Source organism: Falco cherrug, chromosome 5, assembly GCF_023634085.1.
Source record: "Falco cherrug isolate bFalChe1 chromosome 5, bFalChe1.pri, whole genome shotgun sequence".
In the NCBI taxonomy this organism is placed as follows: Eukaryota; Metazoa; Chordata; class Aves; order Falconiformes; family Falconidae; genus Falco; species Falco cherrug.
Genome location: NC_073701.1, coordinates 15,608,694 through 15,627,600, shown reverse-complemented (window position 1 = coordinate 15,627,600; position 18,907 = coordinate 15,608,694). Strand labels below are relative to the sequence as shown.

General features: G+C 42.7%; 1 protein-coding gene across 2 annotated transcripts in view; it reads right to left on the bottom strand.

Annotated features, from left to right (window-relative positions):
• The window catches only part of SULT4A1 (sulfotransferase family 4A member 1), a 30,707-nt gene extending 27,490 nt beyond the window's left edge, over positions 1–3,217 (bottom strand). For both annotated transcript variants that reach the window (XM_055712564.1, XM_055712565.1), the window contains exon 1: positions 2,927–3,217. In XM_055712564.1, the coding sequence (XP_055568539.1) occupies positions 2,927–3,095 (169 nt within the window). In that variant the 5' untranslated portion in view covers positions 3,096–3,217. The remainder of the gene's footprint in view (positions 1–2,926) is intronic.
• Positions 3,218–18,907: the final 15,690 nt, after the last annotated feature.

Genomic DNA, 18,907 nt, shown 5'->3' with positions numbered 1-18,907 from the left:
CAGCAGCTCCCAAAAGCTGTTACCATTGATTGGACACAGGTGTTAAGGATAATTAAGATACAAGGAGTATCATTACTTAGCCATCCATCAGTGGAAATCACACTAAAGCAGAGCCATTTCCCATTAGGCTTATTACATTATTCCCAGTAAGGCCACTGGTACATTCAATTTTCTACCATTATTGGACCAGCTTTTTCCTGGGTCACTCCCAATTTACCAGTATCGGTAACTATTTCCAAGCACTATCTCCATTTCACATTTAGAGCTGTATTGTGTAGTCTTGCGGAGTATCACATCTTCAAAATAGCATACAAACTACTTCATCAGTCCCTAGGATTACTGAAGCAGTCCTGACCCTATAAGCCACTTGTGTAATTTGTATGTCAGATAAACCAACATACGTTCACAACAGCTACTGATGGAGCCTCCTCCTATTAAATTCTAGCATAGGGCTCCGAAGAGCTAGAGGCTCTGGCCCTTGTAGACAGACTTGTTTGCATCTTCTCCGCAGTCTGAGCAGATGGAGAGCTGGTGAAACACTGAACAAAACCAATTTCCTTAGAGAACAACAGAAGTTTTCCATTGAACCTGTCTGACATTGGTGCATGTTTCACTTTCCTAAAATTCTATCAGAAATATTCTTGAAATTTTGTTCAAATTTAATTTATTAACAGAAACTAGATCAAGAGTTCCAACCATGTTTTACCTTTAAATATTACCAAAAAAAAGCCAAAATATTTCACCCCAAATATAATTTGTGCATGAAATCTGTTTTGTAAACTTACTTTTTTTTTTATGACAGCAATGTTATGAAAATTTTCATTAGCTTCAGTAAACAGAAAAATCTTTGTCAGTGTTATGAGAGGCAGTAGTAGATGTATGATGAAGTTGTAGTTAAGGAAATACAGAGATGTTTGGGGTTCTGGATTTGATTTCTGGTTTTGTTGTAGACTTCCTGCATGACCTTGGCTAAATCAATGGGAACCATATTAGGGCAGCCTAATTTCTACTGAAATGCCTGTCCCTAGTCAGCAGACCCTTTGATAATTGATTTAGAAGCCCTAAATAAGGCACTGAGCTGTAACCCACACAGGATCAGCTGACAAAACAAGTTCCAAGGGTCTCTGTAGACTTCAGGCTACCTAAAGGTGGAGCTTGCAGGCTTTATTACTGTCTAGAGCCTATTCCCATGACAAGGGTATCAGATTCCTCAAGACTTCAGTATTGCCTTTCCTGGCAAGTAAAATAATACGGCATCTATTTTGATCCCAGGGCTGTTCCCCCAGCTCCTCCACACAACACTGTACCTTCAGGTTTGGTGCCCCAGTTCTCAATCTTCCTATTCCCTCTTTCACATTGACTGTTGGTAAATCCTCTTGTAGCAAGCCCTGCCAGTAAAACAGTTTTTAAGTGGACAGTTCCCTGCCACCAGCCTCAGCCAGGGTCCCAAGAGCCCTAGTCTGATGTTGCTATATTCACAGCAAATTAAATATGATTATGCAAGCTGGCTTTCCACAGCCAACTATATAGCCACCAAAACTAAGCTATTGCCAACTGATTTATTAGCTATATTGTGCCCAGCTGCTGAAAACCGAGGTTAGCTGAGGATATTTAACAATCTGCCAATATGAAGTTGGGGTGCAATACTAACACAGGAACACCATAAATCTAGATTCAAAAACCTGAGATCTTAAAACGGAAAAACTTAAATAGCATTATTGCTGTATGCTATAAATCTTGAAGAAGACAGTTCAAAAGAATGATAAAGATGTGGCTGTCTGCTCCTAATACTAGCATTTTGGGAACCATCTGTCTACATACTATCCCTTATCTAATGTATGCATCTATCAAGCTCTAGCCAGTCTTTAACAGCATCATTAGTAATGGAGCATCAAAAAAATGTGAAGACAAATATTTGAAACTGCTTGAGAAATGGTAACATAAATAGATGCTGCATTGTAGACAATTTGTTTGAAGCAGCACACCAGGACACTGAAAAGCATTAGCCATTCATACAATAAACAATGAAGAATGTCAGAAACCTACAATACTGAAAGATTGTTTTACAAGAGTATTTACAGAGCTAACATCTGTTATCTCCAGCGGACTTTGAATTTTCTAGAAAGACTCCTTATTATCAGGAAAAAAGTCACTCAAGAACGTGCTTAAGAAAAGTATCTGGTTTTATCATGTGGGTTACAAAGCTACCATATTGTCTGCCTCTTCGCAGGCTGCACTTTATCCATGTTAATTCTGTTCAAACATTTTTGCCTGGAAATGGAGAGGGCAATAAATAGGACACTAAAAGCAGACACCCGAATGGTATAAAACGACCAAAGGATATGCCTACATGAGAACTGCACAATTGTACCGCCTAACGGGGGATATTTCTGGTAATTCAGACCGTGCAGCAAGGGTTGCACTTGGAGCACATGTTCTCCCAGAACAATCTGGGCGGCCGGCTCGGGAGTGCACTACGGAGGGCTGCAGAGCTGACAGCAAACCTGTGTGCCACATCAGAAATCCGCACGCAGGCATGCTACACACATTCCCGCTTTTCCGCATCTACACCGAGCAAGACCTCACATCCCCGAGGGAGCGCCTTTACCCCCGAGTCACCTGGCGCTGGCTCGTACCTCAGCTCGGTGGGCAACCCTGGGCAGGGCCGCCCCAGCCGTGCCCGTGGCCCAGGGCGGGCGCCCCCCTCAACTCAGAGGGGCTTCCGAGGCCGCCGGGCCCCCCCAGCCGCACGGGCGGCGGGCGCAGGCCCGGGCCCGGCCTCCCGCGGGGACACGCCGCCGCTGCGCGCTGCCGCCGGGCGGGGACGCGGCCGAGCGGGCACCTCCCAGGGGCGGCTGCCCTGCGAACCGGGGAGAGCGGCCCCCAGCCCGGCGGGGAGGGGAAGGGAGGGCGCCCGCCCGCCTACCTGATTTGGGGTAGGTGACAATCCAGACGTCGCTGTCCCTCACCGGGAAATTGGCGATCTCCTCCATCTTCCCCCGGCAGAAGGGCGGCAGCCGCACCCCATTGTACTCGAAGTACTTGCTCTCGAACTCGCCGGGCGTGCTGGGGGTCTCGGCCTCGCTCTCCGCCATCCTCCTCCCTGCCGGCCGCGGGGGCGGGCCGAGGTGCGGGGGCGGCGGGCGCTCCGGCGGGCCGGGCGGGCGAGCGGCGGCGGGCGCGGCGCGGCAGCCCCTGCCCCCGGCACGCCCCCACGCACGCGCGGGGAGGGGGCGCGGGGCTGGCGGGGCCGCACCGCCCGGCGGCGCATGGGCTGCGCGCGCGGTGATGTCATGCGCGGGAGCCGCTGCGGCGGGTAGGGGCCGGCCGGGTGCCTGGCCGCCCCTCGGCCCCTCTGCGGGCTGGTAGGGGCCGGCCGGGTGCCTGGCCGCCCCTCGGCCCCTCTGCGGGCTGGTAGGGGCCGGCCGGGTGCCTGGCCGCCCCTCGGCCCCTCTGCGGGCTGGTAGGGGCCGGCCGGGTGCCTGGCCGCCCCTCGGCCCCTCTGCGGGCTGGTAGGGGCCGGCCGGGTGCCTGGCCGCCCCTCGGCCCCTCTGCGGGCTGGTAGGGGCCGGCCGGGTGCCTGGCCGCCCCTCGGCCCCTCTGCGGGCTGGTAGGGGCCGGCCGGGTGCCTGGCCGCCCCTCGGCCCCTCTGCGGGCTGGTAGGGGCCGGCCGGGTGCCTGGCCGCCCCTCGGGGGATGGCCGCCCACCCCTCAGCCCCACTCCGGGCAGGCCGCCTCAGGTGCTCAGCGCAGCGGCCGCAGCCGGCAGGGGACGGAGGGCAGACATGCCCTCCCCGCTTCACCTCAGCCCGCGGCTCCACACTGCTGCGGCAGCGGCTAAGGCCCGGCCTCAGGCGGCAGATGGCCGGCCGGGGGGGCGGGGGGCGAGCAGCTGCGCTCAGGTGCACAGGGACTCATCCCCGTCCTCGCGCTGCGCCCAGGCACGATGCGCGGGAGGGAGGTGGGTAAGAGCCAGTAAGGGAACGCACACACACCTTTTTCAGCAGCACAGATAATTTCTCCAGATCAGTGCTCGAGTTTAAACCCATACCTGTGTTTTAACACAGCAAGCTTTTCACTCTGGTCCCCACCTCCCAATCTCTTGGACGTGACCTCTTTGCATTCTGTAGGGTAACAGCTTTCGTTACAGCATGGGGCATCTCACAGGTGGGGTCCGGCCTGAGCATCCAGCCCCTGCCTAGGCAGATAGCCAGCACATAACCTGCCAGCCCTGACTTGCTCCCTATACTTCCCAAGCTGGCATTAGAACTGATTTATTAACCTACCTTGTTTGGTGGTAATTAGGCAGCTGAAACCACCCCTGTCCCAGCACTGCTGGGGGCTTGGTTTGTGAGGTTACAGCCCTGTCTGCTCACCCTTAACACAGGAGCTCTAACCTTGCTGCTCCTGGAAGTTCAAATGAGGCCTGGAACAGAGCTCAAATAGCACTCCCAGTTGGGTTTATGGGCAAGACATTCCAGGTGCTGCTGTTCAGGGTATTTAAGGCCTATTTAGTATCTGATGGGAAGGCATAAAAGCTCTAACCTCTTCTTAAGATCTGTTTGTACTAAAGAAATCAATGCTGTTTGGTTTGGCATGAATGAAAAGCTAACAGTTGTTCAACAAAGTTAAGACTCCTATTGCTTCCAGAAAGGTCAGTGAAGAGTTTTGGTTAGTTTACTTTTAGAAACCTTTTAACAGTTACTTTATTTTGTGTTTAGTTATATATGCTTTAGTAACGGTGCTAAAATACAATCGGAGAGGTTTTTTTGAAAGCTTTAGATACAAAGTGCTTATATTAAATGTGCATTTAAGAGAAAAAATAAACATACGAAGAAGCATTAAAGTCAGGGAAGAAGGTACAATGGCTTAGAAACTACACATCTCTAAGTACTAGAGAGTAAATCATAGCTAATTTCAGTTGAGTTTACTGAATTGCAAACAGCAACCAGCCAGAGGTTGTGTCCTGTCAAACTGTCTATTCTACAGGAGCAACCTTAGGAAAAGCAACAGTACAAATAGTTCAGGACAGTCATTGATTTCAGCCTTTAGAGTTCCATCTACTAGCATGCGTAGATGAACACTTTCTCTATAGCTTACTTATGTTTGTTCACATGAATAATAAACTGCAGACATTAAAACTATGGTTAGAGCGGGTAGGAAAAGTACACCAAAAACTAACATCAAAAGTGTTGTTTCATTGAATGAAAAACCAACCTTTGAGAGAAAAATTCATCCTAGAGTCAGTGGTTGACTGGTAGAGACTTGCCCTACAAACCGATAATGCAGGTTCAAGCCCCTGTAATGCTATGTTTAGTTTTGAGTCTACTTCTTCAAGACACTGGAATCAGAATTATCTGTTGATACCTAAAATAAGTTTTCCAGTTTTAAAAAAATTTTTTTTTTGAGAAAAATTGACCAGAATAACAGGCAGCTGGGCAGTTGGTGTTTTGTATTTTAAGGCAATATTGTAAACCCAGAAGCAACTGGCATTCTGGCACTGATGCCTGTTATTCTCTTTCCTATGGTGTTTTAAATGGCCTGATTTCTTATTTTCATTGTTTAACAAAATAATTCAAAATTGCAGTTTTCCATGGAACCTAGAGTTGTAGGGTTTTCTAGCCAACCTTTGAAGCAAAATGTATTTATTAGTCTTCTGATGTTCTAAAATATTAAGCTATACCAGTAATAAATAACTTTAAAGTCCAACAAAACTGGTAGACTTGAATTCTAGTTTCTATTAATATTTTTTTTAATTTTAATTTTTTTTTTTTAATATTCCTAACTTTGTCCTCAGGCATGGATATGGTCTCTGCTCAATACATCAAGTGGAGGAAGCCATATTGACAATTGAAATCTTCAGTTTCTGTTTTCTTTTTAAGTTAATAAGAGTTGTAGAAATGTGTCTTGGGGTGGAGTATCAGCTTATGTAGAGCAAAAAGCCAGGCAGGCATTACGGGATGCAAAAATAATTGCAGCTACCTCTTTAGTAATGGATGCTTTCACTTCACAATGTTTCAAATGAAGGAACAATTGGAGCCCAATGTGGCTGAGAAACCAGATGCCCTGCATTATTGCACTTGGAAAGGTCATTCCTGTGTTACCAGTGCAGTAAATCCTGACGTAGGGATGTTGGACCTATAGTGCACAAATTGCACAGCTGATCTATGTGTGTGGATATTAAGCATACAGGATTTGCTGCATGCAGGCAGATCACCAGCCCAGTGCTTACTCAGATCTGACATATCTGAGACACATCAGATTTGCTGGAATTCAAATACAGATGAACTACAAAATGCATGAAAGCTGTTTAGGAATTCCCTGTAAAAAAACCGCTAGAGTCAGTACATTGTGCTCAGAGGCAGTGCATCATTCAAAAACAGGGTAATTACAACAAAAATAGTGAAGCTGGTAGACCATCATTCAGTTACTCAAGGGTATATGCAAACCACCAGAGGATGATTCAGTATTAAAGCTCAATAAAAGTCAGATACTCTGTAACAGATGAACCATGCTGGAGTGTTTCACTTACCCTCAAACTAGAGAGGAGTTGTAGAGGGAATCAGAACATGTAGCCTGCAAAATAATTTTTGGTGGATTGACTTTTTTTCTGTTTAAAAAAAAAAATGTTTTGACAGTATCTTGGTCTGTTTGAATGTGTTCCCAGCCTTTTCTGTAACACTTAAGTCATTCTGTAATGTGATTAATCCCAGAATGTATAGCTATGTGGTGTCCTCACGAAGCAGGAGGAAAAAATGTACGTGAAATTTTTAGATTCTCTCACAATGATGTAAACTGGAACCAACTTCACGGAAATCACTGGGCTCCCCTCTGTATAAAACTTAGGTAAGAAGAAACTTGGGAAAAGAAGGTTTTAGAAAAAGAATGAAGCTGACCTTAGGGAAATGTTGTCATTTTAAGATATGCAAAACTAGGTTTTAACCCTGGAAACAGACTGTTCCTATGCTGTTTTGGTATGTCTGTATTTCTGTGGTCTGTCACTACAAAGTCCACTCCTATCCCTTTGTATTCCTGAAGGGTTTGAAGGTGTCTCCTTGTCTTTGCTGTTGGATGTGCCTACTTATTAGCTGAAGATCTGTAAAGAATGTCCCTCTCTTGAGATGTGTGTGTACTGTTGCATACACAAAAATGGAGTTTCAGCTTTCAAAAGTCTGTCTGAGGAAAAAAGATAAAGTTGGCAATGTTTTGTTTTACCTTTTTATTAAATCATTTTAACAGCAACCTGCATCAAGGTTGGAGGGTCACATTCAGAGGAAAATAAACTTGTATTCACATGTTGAGGTGCCAATGGCAGTTTAGGTTTAGACATGAAATCTATAAATGCTGTTGTACATATTGCATGAAGGTGATGTAGTGATACCCTAATAACACACGTGATACTGTATTAATGCAGTAAACAGCTGTGTAGTAGATTGGCATTTATGAAACACTGCTGTCTGCTAGTTGTTTACGTTTGTTCAGTGAGTACACATGAACTTTCAGGAATGTTTCTTACTGACACAGCCCAAATATGACCCCTGGCTGTGTGAGGTTGGAGCACATGATCCTGTCACAGCATTTAATTCTTCTACTGAATGGGGTTGAGGATCAAGTCATTAATCAGCACTCACCATCTTTTTGTTTGTTTGTTTTGTTTTTGTTTTGTTTCTGGTACCTGAAACCAGGAATGATTGCTCTGGCCTCATAGCCAAGATGCTAAGGAACCTGATCCATTTTCTACTAGCATTTCTATGGAACCCTAACTAATTCAGTCTTCCCGTGCTTTAATTTCCACCTGTCAAGACACTGCTAGTACTGTAATCCACCTCACAAGGCTCTAAGAAGATAAATCTCTTGCTTCCCATTACCCAAGCACAAGATTCATGGTCTTTCTTGGAGGCAAGATTGATGCAAATCATGATTTCTTTGATGTGATCCTGATGAATACAGTCACGATCAAGGGTCTGCATTTCTCTCAAAGGTGTTCATACCTTGTACTTGAAAGAAACAGTTGCTCAGTGTCCCAGGCTTCAGAAAACCACTGAGCATTAAATTCAGCAGCAATGTCAATCACTCAGTGTACCAACTCTGAAGCAGGTCCTTACCATATGATATTTTCCACAAAATTATAGTGCTTCTAATACTATACCCTACAGCATTTCAGATTCAGAATACTTGGATCATGAGTACCTGTAAATCTCATGTGTCATCTTTGTTCTTAGCACTATACTTCCCAGCAGGCCATGTAGGGAGACACTTTCAGACAAGATGAGCTTGCCTTACCACCAGCCTAAGCGGTATAAGGAAATGTGTGATCACTTTGGTGATGCATCATATACATCCTGCATGAAATGAGAGCAGGAAACACAAAAAGGCACATAACCAAAAATAATCAGCAAGGCTTGGTATCGCTTCAAGGGAAAAATGCAAGAGGTGCACCAGTATTTTCAGTGAGTCAAAGCAAAGATCACATGAGAGGAAGATGAGCAGTAAATAAGTCAGCATGGCAGATTAATAGCTTTGCTTTCCTGAAAGGTCAGAATTGCAGTTTTGTAAACCCCCACCACAGACTGTGTGATGATAATTACGCTAAATAAGACAGTAGGGGATACCTTGCATAACTTAACTAGCCACACTGTAAGTATTTCTGCACTGGGTTGTAGATTGCTTTAGCTATCTGCGCATTTCTTTTTCTATCTCTGTTCCATCCTCCCACAATTTTGAATTTGTGGCTTTCTTTAACAGCAACTTTTATTCAAACAAAAAGGCTAAGTTTTAATTTGGAATAATTTTTGTAGCATAACTGTTAATGGCAGGGACTGAGCCATAAAGAAGGAAAATTTCTAACTTAATCTGCCCTAGGTTTCATTGGAAATGTTCACAATGTGGCCTTGTAGGCACAATGCTGGCCTGGGATGTAGGGTACCTGGATCCCATTGCAAACTTGCCACTTCTACAGGTGAAGTTGGGTGAGTTACTTTGCCACCCTTCGCTTCAGTCACCTGTCATTTTAAAGGAAGACAGAGACAGTTGATCATAGTTGTGTTCATGGGAGAAAGTAAAATTCAATATTGATATATAACAATACTATCAATTATGCCTATTAATTATTAGTTTTATGTTCATTATTTGTGTCATTATTAATTTTGAACAGTTAAGACATAACTTCAATGATCACTGAGATTAGAGCACTGACGGCAAATGATCATTTAAAGGCAGTAATCAATGTGGCTTTCACTGTATTCTTATAGGAACTATTTGTTAGTGTTCAATGAGTTAGGAGAGCCAGATATCCGAGTGGCCTTTGGATATGCAGGTTTCATTATCTCTGTGTAATAAAGGTTGTGCAGCTATCTCATATAAACCTGGTTTATTTCTGAGGGACCTGATTTCAGTGATCCAGCACCACAAAACCAAATTAGTTTTGCAGGAGATTTTGTGATTGTTATGGTTGCAACACCATAGAAACAGAAGCCTGATAGGTGATGAACTGGATGTGGCTGCTTTAGTGCTCTGGAATGAGAGTTATTTTCCCTTCTAGATGACTCTGAATTTATCTATCTCAAAGCAAGCTGCTGTAGAAATGGCACAGATACAGTTGTCCCTGATGAGAATCAGTGAGAAAAATTCTAATTTGTATTGTGCTTCTAAAAGTATATCAGTATTTTTTATTCTAAACAAGCACATAGAAGTATGAGGATGGATTCTCTTCAAGTCATGGGCCACACAAGACTTAATGAATTTGTGAGTGGACTTTAAAGTGCGTGCTCTTGTATCAATTTTCTGCTGTTCAAACAGCTGCAGAATGTCATGTCCAGCTAACTGGGAGCATGTGTACATGAAAAGACAACTCTGAGCTGAGTCTGCAGAAGTCACTTCGTAGTGTATGTAGCCAGGTTTGTGTAGTGGTGCAGGACAGCTTCACTGTTTCCAGACAGCAGCTTCTGTGTGTGGTTGAGCAACTGTGTGTGAGTTTAAAGGCTTGGGATAGTATTGGACTAGGGACTCTGTGCTGTGCTTTGCAGTGCCTACCCTTCAGGCACTTTTGTAAAACCACTCAGATACCTGATCAACATCTAGCAATTAGAGCTTTATAAATCTGGCCTCCAGGACTGAAATTTAAAAAAAAAAAAAACAAACCATTAAACGAAATTAGCTACTATAGCTGTGCAGTCATTTTTACAATGAGGATGTATGTAGCAATAAAAGGTCATAGCAAAGAAAGCTGCTCAGCCAGGCTTCTGAGAAGTGTCTAGAGTTGCTTTAGTCATCAGCAGGTGTTGATCATGGTTCTAGACTACTTACCTCAGAAGATCGTAAATATGTCATCCTAGACAATCACCTGATTTCAGAAAGGTACTGAACAACAGTCTCTGCTACACATTCGTCGCATCAACACAGGAAACCAAATGGATACACTCAGCTGTGAAGCCTCATTTACTAATTAATTTCTGTGAGAGGAAAGGCCAGGAGGAAAGAATTACAGAGACTGAGAGGAAAGCATCAAAAAAAGAGAAATAAACCTCTGCCTGTTGAGGTGAGCAAGCTAGAATGTCAGAGAAGGCACAGGACAATCACAGAAAGGCAGTGTAAATGTAGTCAGTCTAGGAGGAGCGGAAGCACTTACCAGAGAGAGGTGGAAGGATCTGGGTGGTGAAATGAATGTGCTGGGTTGTTTGCAAGAGTAGGTAATGGCTTAGTACTGAGCCTGCTGCAGGCAGCAGCATTAAAGATCCCAGAAACATAAAAGACAGAAATTGAGGGTGGTGGGAAATGGAAGACCACACAAGGGGCCTAAAAGAAGGTAAAAGCAGATTCATATACTACTGTGACCCATACTAAACTACCTACATGTTTATTAAGACTTAAGATGCAGACACTGAAGAAATATGTTACTTGAATTACATCAGCATTAATACAACTTTTCACATACTTAAAATGATCATGTGCTATAATACTTTATTTCACTGATGTGTCAATAATAAAGGTGTTGAAATAGATAAACTTTGAGTGGGAAGTGGTAGTAGTAATGTCATTAGTGACACAACAGACATAATGTTCTGTATGTTCATGCCTCTGTGTCATGTACATATTAATGTATACATGTACACTTAACTAGTCATCTACTACTTCGGAATGGTTTTCAGTCAAGCTAACTGTGATGATCAAGAAAATAGTTGCTGTTGATCTCAGTCCTGGCAGTTCCTCTGTCAAGTTGTTCTACTGTATATTCTGTCTGCATGTGAGCACATACCCATGACAGCTGTCAAGGTTAGACTTGTTCTCAAAGGCATTCCCAGAGAATCCGGTATTGTGAGTTGTATCACCTGAGCCTCAAAGCATACGCCTCAGGAAGTGCAATGAGAAACACTTTATCTAGGACACTAAGCAACTGGCTCACATGGTTCTCACAAATATGCCTGCTTCTTATTTTTAACTCCTGGGGCAATCCTGTGGTAAAGGACTACTTTTGTTCTATTTGAGACACTAAACAGTGAAAAAAATGTCTATCATGTAGACAGCCTGTTTGTAAGAACATACAAACATGCTCCTTCCTTCTCTTTGGTCAGCACTTTGGAGCAGGTGGTACCTAGTAAGTTGCCTGTGAACTTGAGCTACAACAGTATTGCCATCCAATATTGTCCTCAGCTGAACATGTCTCACATTCTCAAGACAAAGTAGGTAGCACCATACATGATTTATCATACAACTAGAGTAGTTCTTTTCAATATTCAGAGGAAGCTTTGGATTTTTTGTTGTCTGAGTCTGAAATTTGTCTCCTGAATTGTTTCCTAGTCACTTGTTTGGTTCCTAGGCGTGTGGTGGAGAAAAAGGAATTTTCAGGGACGATTTCCTCTTCTGTAATTGTAGGCAGTCCAGGCAGTCCTAGCAGCCTCTGTAGGGTGAGTATTGTGGACACTTACCAATGACTGCTGCTGGAGCTGCTCTGAGAAAAAGTGGCTGCTAGATTCTAGCAGAACACTCAGCAGTGGGAAAGCGTAGTGGCTCGAAAGAACTTGAGAAGGCAGAAGGAATTGTGGTGACAGATGCCTTGAGGAGGATAGCTACTCAAAGCATCAAAATGTCATTTCTACAGCTCACAGTGCAGAGAGTACAAGTTGCAGGTGTGGACCATGATCTCGCTGCTTGGTGAACACAGGGCAAAGTAAATTCCCCCCACAATTATTCCAGACACTGGTGCAGTAGCAGGAATATACTGGTGAAAGGGAATGAGATATTTTCTCATACAAGTGTTTGAATGACATTTCTTATTATGCAAATGGAATGCAGACAGAATAGCTGTCAGCACTTCAGAAATTGTAGCCTAGACTTTCCCCATGTTTTGCTAAGGCTTCTTGTGTGAGTGGTGGCAGCCACTGTAGTATTCTTCAGACGTGTCTTCTTTTTGATCCTGCCTGTTTCTTCTTGTGCAAAGTGCGCTCCCTGAAGGCTTGTGTGGCACAGGAAGGAAGAAGCCAGGCTCTTCCTCTATTCCTACCACAAAACGTCTGTTCAGCAGGGAGCAGGAAGAGATGTGAGCAATACCTACAGCATTGCCTGCATGGATGGTGTAAGGCATAGGGAGAACAAGCCTCAGGTACCCAGGAGTGGCTATACAAAACTGACGGAACCTTCCCTGTGTGTAAGACTCCATGAGTGGTTCTGTCAGAGCAGCAATATTGATTCATAGTGGCCTAATTGTGCCCAGGTGTCTGTAACAGATTAACAAACCACATTAATACTGTGCATTACTATATGCCAGGCTCCAAGGTCGCTCTGCCTTGAAGTTGTGAAGTGATATACAAGTGGAAGAGCAGGCTCTTTTAGTGACAGTATATTCTGAAATGAAGCAGTACACCTTTCAGCTGCCAAATCCACGTGTTGACTATTGCATCCATCAATCAGGATTGTTCCATCCCGATTCTAACATTTAAAGCTAACAATATGGTTCTTCAGACAGTCACAGTGCCTGCTGTCATGTGGCCATCATGATGATTCTGGATGTATCATCAGCTGCATCATGAAAGCTCCTATGAATAGTTCAGCTGTAAGATGTCTTCTGCAAATGGCTGCAGTCATGTCCTGTGGGTGGACCTGTAGTGAGGACAGAGGTCACAATCTTTCAAGAGTATGTCATATGTTCAGGTGTAATATGACTTATCTTAACCAGACTCATTAATTAGGCTGGCAAATAGCTCTATATGTTTTTCTTACACTGTATATTACACCTCCAGTAGCAAGCCTACCTGTTTCCTAACACAATTTGGAGCCTTTGGAATATAGTAACCTGCTATTATTCCTAATTACCTTTATTATCATAGTTTAGGTACTGAGTGCTAAGAAAGCATAGGTGCTGGGTTAAAAAAAAACCAAAACAAACCAACAAAACCATGACTGCAATTTAAATGCTTGATCTTGACTCTTTTCTTACTAGTTTCTATGGGACTGATCATATGAATTAGAGATGTAGGCTTAGTCTCTAAAAAGAGAAATAGTGCAAGTCAGATGTACTCCAGGAGAGAGAGCATTGTTCTGAAGTTTAAACATGTGGATGGGAAATAGTCTTACTTTCTTATCCCATTTTTGCTCTAATTTACTTGACAATCCCCACTCAAGTTCTTAAACCTCCTCTTCCTGTGCTTACAAAATGTAGCAAATGTCTTTGTCTTAGTGTCTTAGAGCCTTTATGATGGATTTACTAAAGCTTCTTTCCTTATAGCAGCCTCTTCTGAGCTAAACGTGTTTACACATGTCCAGTGCTCTGTGCTTCCCACCATAAACCCCAGCTCCCAATACTTCAGACTTGTTCGACCTTCAGTTACACAGCAGAGCCACAATGACTTTGCAAGACTGTTACAACTTATTTATCTTACTTGTCTTCTCCTGCAAGCTTAGTGACTCTGCCACTAGGACATGTATGTGTGACCAGCTAGTGAGATGAACGGTACAATTCCACTCAGGGAACACCTGATGCCCACACATTTAGTATAGTTTGTGTAAGGTGAGAAGTGGTCATCAGAGTAATAGGAGAAATTAAGACACAGGGGAGCTGCTTTGATGACTTAGGAAAACTGAGAAAAACCCTACTTCTGGTTGAGAGGCAGCTGCAATGAGCACGTAGTTAAAATCTTTGGTGAGAATGATTTGGAGGAAATTCAGTTTGTTTGTGTCAAGCACTGACGGAGAGGACAATTGCTAGGGACAGTGGCTGTTAAAAAGAAGTTATTGCCCAATGAGATCTGCACTGACAGGCCTGGGAGTTTCTGACCTAGTACTGCAGGCTGTCCTGGTTGTGTTCAGTACCTCGCGTGGCTCGTGCAGGAAGCCGCTCCAGGAGCAGAAGGCAAGGTGTCTGAGACAGCCTGTGTTCAGTTGCCATCTGAACCGACTACATTAAGCCTCACAAATAACTCCCACTGTCTCACAGATGAGCCTTTCTTGTGTTTGCATTGAAGGACCTTGAATAAGGGCCTGGGCAAACAAAGATGAAAAACACATTTGTGAGAAAGCTTAAAATCCCCATCATCTGTCTCCTTGGACTGCAGCCTGGTCATTGGGTTATATATTGGCTAAGAATGAAGGCCCCTGCCCGCTTCCTGCGTATGCTGCAGACCAGAAGAGTTTTGGGGCCAGGAGGAGGGAAAACATCAGAAGTACATCCCAGGATCTTTGGCTTCTTTCCCCTGGTACTGGGCAAACAGAGCACTGGGGGCATTGGCTGGCTTAGTGAAATGGTTGTGATCAGGCTGGAATTTACTATGCAGTTCTAGGGCCCTACAGGTAATGCTTTTTTATTTAATTTGTATTATTTTTTCATTCTCCTATTCTTAAAAGTTATGGTAGAGAGTTTCTCAAACAGACTGTCTTGAATTGCACTGAATAGTCATAATAAATATACCTCAGGCCATAACTGAAGATGTTCTGCACATAATTGAGGATGATCTATTTAGCAAAGTGTTAAATAGCAGAGAGAAATCAGGATAGATTGAGCTGTCACTGAATCTTTGCCACTCCTTTGAAACAGGTAGTAAAGGAGACTTCTTTGGATGCGTATGAGAAATCAACATGAAGTAAGACAGAAGCCAGTCCTAAAGGAGCTACGTGCAGGTGAACGTGAAAGACTTTCAACTGTTCTTAGTACAAACAAAAGCCTCCTGGTCAATTTAACTCCAAGCCAGTGGGAGGAGGAGTAGTTTCATCATAGAGGTGATTTTGAGAGAGGTTCGCTCCAACTGCAAAAGCAACTCCAAGGGTCTTACACACTTAGGAATGTGTCAAAACCAGAGAAATAGGATAATATGAAAAAAGCTTGTCAATCCTCATTCAAGCTAGCATGCTATGGAGAAATTTGTTCTGTAATTCTCTAAATACCAAGCCAGTGTGCCTTAACTTCTTATATCATAGCTGTGATGTTCACATTGCTAATAGGTAGTGAGATGCAACTGGCACTGATGCGCCAAGCATCACGTTTTACAAGTTATGTTTGATTTTTGGAACAGTCATGAGGGGAAGGAAATGCACAGGGGCACTCTCTAAACATTTAACAGTAAAATTGTTCAAGTCCTTACTATTCTCTTGCTCACCTATAGTTTTCCAAAGTACACCGGGGGGGGGGGGGGGGGAGGTGGGGTTTTTTTGGTTGGTTGGTTGGGTTTTTTTCTGAGAAGCTCAAGCTGAAGGTATTATTCTGGATTGCTACTGTATGTAAGGCGATTGTAACAAGGTTGTAACAAAGGATGCAAAGGCTTCAGCTGTGGGGGTACAATTGGGCAGGAAACACTCTTTGAGAAGGTCTGCTCTGCCTTTCACATATAGACCCAAATCCATTATCGAGCTTCAACTTTTTATTCATAATGGAGGGCCATATGTTCAAAAAACATTAATGTTTCCTAAACTAGTTAGATATATACATTGAGAATTGCATTGAAACTGTAGATAGCCTGTAGAGGTTCTCCAAAGCACCACTATACATTTGCTACAGGCTGTGCTGAACAAGTAGCATTATTCTTGTCAAATTTCATTTTCAAATGGAGCACTATCTTTGACCAGAGTCACTGTTTACTCATTCCTGATGTGACCTGCACCTGAAGAAAAAGCCATTGTTTCCAAGTCATGGGGAGCTGCCATGTTTTGGATGGGTGTTCCTGCTCCCCCAGCCAGAGTCCCGCAGTAGCAACGTACACTCATTGTCTGAGCACTCCTTGGTCTGCTTTACTACTAGGTCATCCAGGCTAGCTCAGTCACTCTGGCATTTCTTTAGCAAAATAAACCAAAATGCGTGGCTCTGCATTGAAGCAAATAATGTGTGCTCCCATTGCTTTTACCAGCTTTGCTGTGGGAGCAGTGTTGTCTGGAAAGGGGTAGCAGGGAGATGAACAAGACACAACTGCTCCATAGATTTACACTGTGAACTTGTGGCCAAGCTAACGTTTTCAAACTAAATAACACATCCTTGGTCTTCAGTGATTCCATTGCTTTGGGTTTGCACTGCAATAGTCATTACCAGAGTCAGAATTGCTTTGTTTCAAAATGAATACTTTTTTCAAAATGAATACTTTTTTTTGGTAAAAATTAATAAGGAATTATTCACTACTCGTATTTAATCTGGCAATATTTCCAGTACTAGAGAATACACTTAATAGCAGTATAACTCCAGGCAGTTAAAAAAAAGATGTACATTTTCCTACACTGTAATTTCAGACAATGCAATTTGCATTCAAAGACTGAAACTGCAATGACTGATGGAACTTCAGATGCTTCTTTCTTTTTCAAGGGGGTGGCTTCCAACTGAGGGCTACAGCTGTGACTACCAGATGTCATCCTTCAACACTAGGGACATGTTTAGCATAAACTGCATTGCTTTTCATCTCTCTTCTGTCACAGGGATGAAGCAGTCTTGGATTAAAATATGGATTTAAATGGATTTTGTTTTAAAAATGACATCTCATGGCCTAAGTAAATAATACATACAAGGAGAAAGCAAATAAACAGAAGAAAGTATGGCACTTTAGCTGTAATGGGGAGCCTGGTTTTCTTCCCAGTTCTAGGTACTGCATGACCTAACCTTTGTAACTCTTATTGAAACCATCCTTTAATTATACTGTTGCATTTGCAAAAGCCAGGCACATGTTGAATGATGCTGTCAGAATTTAGCAAGAAATGCAGCCTGCCAAACTTTGAAAATCTGACCTGAAAGAGAGTGTTCCTTCTTGCACAACAAGCTAAATCCATTTCTAGTTCTCTTGCACCTGGCTTTTCTCTCACTTGATTTATATCAGCATTACATTCCATGCAGTACATGCAAATGAAACTGGAAAAAAATAATAAAAAAAGAAAATTTGTCTTAATAGGTCTGGCTTTGGTATTGAGAAACCAGAAGCCCCATTGCCTGTGTATATGCATTCCAGCTACTGAGACTATAATCTGTGTTGGGAATAGGACTGCATTAATTTGTGCTAGACCTGCCTTCTAGATTACTGCTGTTGGCATTACAAAGGAAAAGCTGTAGGATTAAGCAAAACAATAGTTACTGGACTACTCGTCACATATTTACTTGCAAATATGTAACACCATTCACTTTTTGCTCTATGACAATTTGTATCAGCTAAATACTTGCGCACTATCTTTTTCAACCTGTAAATGTCTAGTGATACACTGCCCATTAGATCTTAACAAATCTTAGTTTTAAATGCAAAACCTCAACCAAAAAAGGTATGTTTGTATATATGATTCCTTGTGGCTTGCAGGAAGTGGGTGAGCAGTTAGGTCTTAGATCTGCTTTTTGTTCCTTCTCTGGAAAGGAAGGCAAAAATGTTAGAATAAGAAAATAGGAGTTACATTTTCTACACATGATGTTATGCTAATAATAATGAATACAGAAATAACATTCTGTGGTCCTTTGAATCTGCTGTTATATAGAGGAAATCAAACTATTGAAATACAGAAAATAGACTATAAGTCAAAAAAACATTCAGAGATTTTTAACTGGATCTTATGAGCTGCAGCAAGCATTTATTTTATTACTATGTAGATTGTACTTGCAGATTCATATATGCTTGAGATATATGCTTCAAAGAACTTACGAAAATGACAGTACTGCAATGAGCATTCTCTGCTCTATAATCTTTTCTGATAATTTTAAGAGTTGTTTCAAGAATTAAAGGTCATTGTGTACAGTCTTTCTCTATATTGTACTCTTTTCTAATTGTGAAATGAACATTTGACAAGCTTGGTTGCTTTGACATGCTTTGCAGTGTTGCTGAGGTTCTAACTTATTTTGTCATTCTAGGAAACTACAAATTAATCAAGCTTAGTTGACATCAGGAATGTTATTAAACAAAAGATAAAATCTTTAAATAGAATTAGGACTATCTCTTGAACTCAATTAAAGCATCTATTTTGTATGCATTAAACCTAACCATTCCTGTTGTGAAGTGATGACAGCACAAAACCCTGATCCCACAAAAAGCTTAGCCTGTTAAAGAACAGCTTCAGAGTTCAGTTCCACCATACTGTCTCTCGATCTCTTACGTCCCCATCTCTTTCTTTTCCTCAAACTCAGCTGTTTGTTCTTGCTTATTTGCTTCTGTGCCAGGTTCCGAGTTATTTTGACTGCTTCTGTGACTGCTCATTCACCTTGCAAAATAGACCATGATGAAAGAAGATAAGCTGCAGTCTTCTGTAAGTTCAGGGTTTTATTGGGAGGAGGAAATAAAAGGTGTGAGGGTGTTGGCAGTGAGTGCTTAATTGAGAATGATTTTCTATTAGGGAGTCGGGCTTCTGGTTGGCAGAATATCAGTAAATGAAATAAAGAATTTATACAGAATAAGATTTTTCTTGACAAGAAAACCAGAAATATATATGTATACCAGAAATATATATATATATATAGGGAACAATGCAACAT